At 33.5% G+C, this 6,690-nt stretch overlaps 1 protein-coding gene across 1 annotated transcript in view; it reads left to right on the top strand.

The window, feature by feature from the left end:
* Nucleotides 1–6,272, top strand: part of LOC118760884 — a 6,664-nt gene extending 392 nt beyond the window's left edge. Inside the window, exons 2-4 of the mRNA XM_036498489.1 lie at nt 759–986; nt 3,387–3,965; nt 5,962–6,272. Coding sequence (XP_036354382.1) covers nt 759–986; nt 3,387–3,965; nt 5,962–6,272 — 1,118 coding nt within the window. The remainder of the gene's footprint in view (nt 1–758; nt 987–3,386; nt 3,966–5,961) is intronic.
* Nucleotides 6,273–6,690: the final 418 nt, after the last annotated feature.

Here is a 6,690-nt window from a genome sequence, read left to right as displayed (position 1 = left end):
TATATATATATATATATATTATATATATTATATATATATATAATATATTATATATATATATATACACATATATATACATATACATATATATATATACATATATATATACATATAAACACACACACATTTGGCTAGTGTTTGATTATTCGGTTTGTTGCATAACTGAGACAAGATCAGCTTAACACAGTTGCTATATGAGCAGTTTAAAGTGTTGTTACTATCGTTATCTTCAAAGCTACCGGCTAGATTGTTTGGAATATTTTTGTCTACAAAAATTATTCTCTTACTTTTACTCCGTTAATTGTTGCAATATTTTGTGTGTGCTTGGTGGTCATTTTGAAAGTGAAAATTTTACATGTATATCAAGAAGCAGCAACAATAACAACAACAATAACAGCAACAGTAATAATAATAATTATGATAATAATAATAATAATAATAATAATAATAATAATAATAATAATAATAATAATCAATAATAATAATAATTATTATTATTATTATTAATAATAATAATAATAATAATAATAATAATAATAATTAATAATAATAATAATAATAATAATTAATAATAATAATAATAATGATAACAATAATAATAATAATAATATATAATAATAATAATAATAATAATAATAATGATAACAATAACAATAATAATAATAATAATAATAATAATAATAATAATAATAATAATAATAATAAAAATAATAATAATATACATTTTTTGCCTATTTTTTTATATTTTTTTTCATCAGAAGAGACGTGTGTCTACAAAGATGAAATTCACACCAAACTGAAGCCATTTGTCAGTAATGACTGCCAGCTATGCATCTGTGATAAAAACAATGATATTATATGTCATCCACTGAGGTGTGCACCAGTACCTGAAATTATCAGAATGAAACCAACTCCGATATGTCCCAACCCTCAAAAACGGAAAAATAAATGCTGTGAGACAATTTACTGCCATAATCCTTTATCAAGTAAGTAATTGGCCTTCTCTCTCCATCTCTCCATTTTTCTCTTTTTATATATTGTATTTGATAAAATTAAAGACGCATAGGGATAACAAACGCACCCCAATTTCAGTAGCGCATGTTTAGGAAAATAGTTTTTGGTGCATCAAACTTATAAGAATCCTAATATCCTATATAGGACCCGAGTGAGTTTTTTTTTACAAACATTGTGTGAAGGAATGAAGGAGCACTCCGTCGGTTAGGACGACGAGGGTCCCAGTTGATACGATCAACGGAACAGTTTGCTCGCGAAATTAACGTGCAAGTGACTGAGTATTCCACAGACGCGTGTACTCTTAACGTAGTTCCTCAGGGAGATTCAGCGTGACACAGAATGTGACAAGGCTGGTCCCTTTGAAAATACAGGTACTACTCATTTTCGCCAGCTGAGTGAACTGGAGCAACGTGATATAAAGTGTCTTGCTCAAGGACAAAACGCATCACCAAGAATTGAACTCACGAGCTTACGATCGTGCCGAATGCCCCAGCCACAAAATCCCGCATCTTCACATATACACACATACATATATATACATACACACACATATACATGCATACGTACACAAATACACATACACACATAAATACATACATACATCATTGGGAATTTTACTTGATGTGATTTTACACAAGAAATTTGTATCACCATACTGTATCACCAATTAGCATAGCTGATTGGTGATACAGCTTGGGCAGATTTTCGAAATCCAATGAATCTTTATACATTTATACAGTTAGGATATTTTACAAATACACTTTTTCAGGGAAATATGATAAACCTATTATAATGGGTAATACTACATGTACTATTCATATTTTTATATTGCGATGTAATCTTTGGACCAACAATGTTTGCGGCTGAAGAGAACTTTAAACCATCTTTTATATCAACAATATACTGATGTAATAACGGATTGTTTCTAAAGCTTGAAACACGTGTACCGTGATATCCTTTGTGATATGTTTTTAATTTATATTTGATATATACTCTCTCAGCTCTGCCAATATCTGGTATATACAGGTGCTTACATTTATCAAGTAGTCACTCTAAATTTACAGTACCTACTTGATATATATATATACATACATACATACATACATACATATATTCCCAAACAGCATTTATTTTAGTGTTGTTGACACCGCTGGATTGAATTGTACTGCCCAGGTGTCGAAACCATAATGATATCCGTGGGCTGTTGATGGTGGAGGTATGTTGGATTATTGGTATGGCTGTGGAATAGTATTATAACACATCTTTTGATATATATATATATATATGTGTGTGTGTGTGTGTGTGTGTATGTGTGTGTGTGTGTGTGTGTGTGTGTGTGTATTCATCTGCAGAAGTTCCAGGTTTAGTTCCAAATAGCCAAGATGTTATCGACGATTGATGATGCGGAATCCAGCCGAAACACTGTATCTGGTAGTTCGGTAGTGTCACTTGGAGCTTGAATCGATATGACTTCACACATGAAATATCTATAGTGAAAAATACTGCGTGTAACACATTTCACATTCTATTGCACAGGAACGTGTGAAAAATAAATGTACACATCGTGTGTGTATGTGTGTGTGTGTGTGTGTGGTGTGTGTGTGTGTGTGTGTGTGTGTGTGTGTGTGTGTAATCTGATTATCCATAAACCATAAAATATATGCACTCTTATATTTGGTAATAGAGTGGGCATATTAATCAGAGTATACGGTATAGATCCATTACATTTAAACTGCTTGTTAGCTGACATCACGGTTAACTAATACCATGATCTCTTCTTTTTTCATACCTGCCATCTCTAAAGAGCGCCTGGTATTACTTAGCTATGTTATCTAACAGCCGGTTTTAACACCCAATGCAAAACCGACTGGTAAGATAGGCTGTAATGGATTTGTAATGCTGTATACTTTAAGATATATATAGATAGATAGATAGATAGATAGATAGATAGATAGATAGATAGATAGACAGGTAGGTAGGTAGGTAGGTAGGTAGGTAGGTAGCAAGATTAGTTTGAAGGATTCCTAAAACTTTCCTTAGACATTTTTAACAATCGACACGTGTTGTGAGATCGACTTAACTATTAACTATTTTACCAGATTCATTAGAAAGAAAGGCAAGGGCTACTTCCACAGGGTTTGAACTCAGAACGCGAATAAACCTTACTAAACATCCACCGTTCTAAGACGCTAATGTGTATTTGACTTTGTATAAATTTCTTTGTTTTCTTTGTTTGATTTCGTAGTGTTTTTTTTTTTGTTCTTCTTCTTCACATTTTAGCCCTTGAATCATTTTACAATTTATTGATGTGTGTGTGTGGGGGGGTTGTGCGCAACGGTGGATTGACTGATTTTTTTTCTTTATATTTCCAGCTAATTCGAATGCCGTATCAAATCTCGTTGCCTATGTAAAAAACCCACGTTCTTTGATCATTAGCTTTACGCCGCCGTTTTCCGGCCAACTCCGTAAACAGCTCATTGGTTATGAAATACAACACGCAACACAAACCCAGAACGGAACAGCAACGATCGAGTGGTCGACCGAATTTTTCAATGCGTCTTCAACGAAACAGCAAGCAATATCATCATCCATTGACCGTCTCTTTGAAAAGCAGACGATAAAATATACTGACGTTTTAGGGCAACATTTCTCCTCGAAAAAGCAACAGCTTTCGCTAAATATATCCACACCAGAAGATGTGTTCGTTCAAGTAAACCACTTACAACCGGGAACAAAATATTATATCCGCATACGCGTGCGCATTGACGTGGAAAAAACTCAAAATTACCGGCATAGATTTTTGGAAGAAAATGTTGAAAGCCGAAATATAAATAGCAGACGCAATAACGCAATGCCTGTTGAAGAATTAATCTCGGCAGACAAAAAGGAACAAGTGAAGCGGGTGCTGACACCATTCTCACAGATTATTTCTGTCAGTACTCCTGCGAAAGGTATCATCGGTTCAGCTGCTAATACTATTTCGATTACTCAAACATCTCCACCAAAATCACCACCTCCTCTAAAAACAATTCTCTATTCATCTATCGTCTTAAATTTACCTCGACTACATAAGCACTCAAACACACACACACACACACACACACACACACACACACATACATACATACATACAGATATATACGTATGTGTATATACACGTGTGTGCATATATGCGTATATATGTGTGTGTATAGATATTATATTATTATTATTATTATTATTCAGTAGTTTTATTTTTAATGCGTGCTTTCACTTCACTACCGAGCGCAGCTCTGTGTGCCTTGGGTATGTGCTGTGATTTGTTGTGATGCTCTGATGGTTATTGTATGGAAAGTGTTCTGCGTAGGATGTGTGTATTATTATTATTATTATTTATTATTATCATTATTATTATTATATTATTATTATTATTATTATTATTATTATTTATTATTATCATTATTATTATTATTATTATTATTATTATTATTATTATTATTATTATTATTATTATTATTATTATTAAGGCATCTAGCTGGCAGAATCGTTAGCATGCCGAGCAAAATGCTTTGTGGCATTTCTTCCGTATATATATATACATTATATATACATATATATACACACACATACATATATATAAATTCAAGCTTATTTATGTATATATATATATATAAACAAGAAAAAGCAACAAAATGGATCAATATTTCGGTACAGTTGTTTCGTACGAAGACCAGCTTTATTAAGGCTGCAAATATTGCAGTAAATATAAGTGACCCGTACCCATCAGCCGAAAAAGCATCTGAGTTCTCCAAACATCTAAGGGGGTGAGGTTACACTCCTGAAACATCAGGGATTGTTCTATAAAAATAAGATTTAGATAACAAACGGACTTCCAAAGTTCTTTAATGTTGCACAGTCATATAACAGTTCTTAAAAAAAGACCATACATCAACATATGATAATTGTGCGTGTGGTGGGGTGTAAACATACATACATACATACATACATACATACATACATACGTACATACATACACTAGAAGATTACAGATCCAATCCATCACTGGAACTGTAAAAATCTGTAAAACTTTCCAGGCGTTTATCATTTAAATATATATGAGCGTGTTTGTTTAGATATGCAACTATATGCATGAGAATACATACATAAAGCAAAGCATACAAATCTGCACATATACATACATACATACAAACAAACAAAAATACCCTGTTGTTGATTTTGAAATTCTAATGAAGAAGCCTTGGATATAGGTTAGAAACCGGTACTTTCTCTATTGGCAAGAAATCTTGAAATAAAACTGATTAATGGTGTACATACATACATACATACATACATACATACATACATACATACATTTATCACTGTTTCATAATTATTTATACAAGTTCTTTTTCTCTTCTCACTCTACCACACATCCTAAGTTTTCTTTTCTTTCTTCTGTATTTCTGAAGCCGACATTCGTCAAATCCCCAACAAAATATATGAAATGCCAACAATATACTTCGGTCTATACATCCTTTGACCCTTTTCATTATATGTATCTTTTCTCTTCGGTAATTCCACCTATGTTATTTAACGGCAACAATTATTTCCAATAACTAATTCAAATAGATGAGTGTGATCCAGCATGACACACCCAAATAAAAATAAGCATAGAACATCACCTGGTCGAACAACACATTCTTGTGTTTTTTTAGTATCTTAAATAGAATTCCTTAATTCAACTGCAAGTATTCAAATCTGCTCTCGTTTTCTACCACGCTCGCATTTTCCCGCTGCAGTCGTTGAACTGCAGATATTCATGTTGGACCTTTTATATATCCATCTTATCTGCGTTGGAGGGCTTCAAATGTCTTAGGGCACTACACATCCTTCCATGGTTAAGATATTAAAAAAAAATGTTGTATGTCGTTTTGTTCTTGCTTTCCTTAGTTCAGTTTTATTTTCCAGAATTGGGTTGCTACACGGACACTCGATGGTTATCCGAGGGTGAGACGTTTAATCGATCATGCAGTGAGACGTGCACGTGTAAAAATGGAGACGTTGTGTGCAAATATATCTGCCCACCACTGAAGATTGTATACCCAACGGACACTTGTCCGAATCCACGAATTGAAAGTATTGCCGGTGTCTGCTGTCCGCAATGGAAGTGCAATCACACAAGTAAGAGACTACCTGACGTTTCTTCAGTTTCTTTATGTTGTATTCAAATTTCGCCAAAGTCAAATTTGCCTTCTATCACTTCAGGCTCGATAAAATAAGCACCAGTGGTATACTAGAGTCGATCTACTCGACTATCCACGTCCCCCAAAATTCCACGCCTTGTGCCTTATAGTACAAAGAATTATGTGTTTGTGAGTTCGCCTTCGCCAGATCGTTAGCATGTCGGACAGAGCGTCATTTTTTCCCACCTCTCTAGTGGCATTTTTCCGCTTCTCTATGTCCCGAGTTCAAATGCTGCCCAGGTCAACTTTTCCTTTGATTCTGTCAGGATTGATGAAATAAGTAGCAGTTGACACTGAGGTCGTTGTAATCAGCTTACTCTTAGAATCGTGTCAAAATTTGAAACCATTATACATGTTTGTATGTTTGTTATTATATGATATTTCATGAATGTTTTCATGATATTATTTACATTATTTACATTTGACGGATATTAGTCCTCGTTGTTAACACAAC

Source organism: Octopus sinensis, unplaced genomic scaffold (assembly GCF_006345805.1).
Source record: "Octopus sinensis unplaced genomic scaffold, ASM634580v1 Contig01267, whole genome shotgun sequence".
NCBI classification, from domain to species: Eukaryota; Metazoa; Mollusca; class Cephalopoda; order Octopoda; family Octopodidae; genus Octopus; species Octopus sinensis.
The sequence above is the reverse complement of the archived record's forward strand: the minus strand, read 5'-3'. Positions and strand labels throughout refer to the sequence as shown.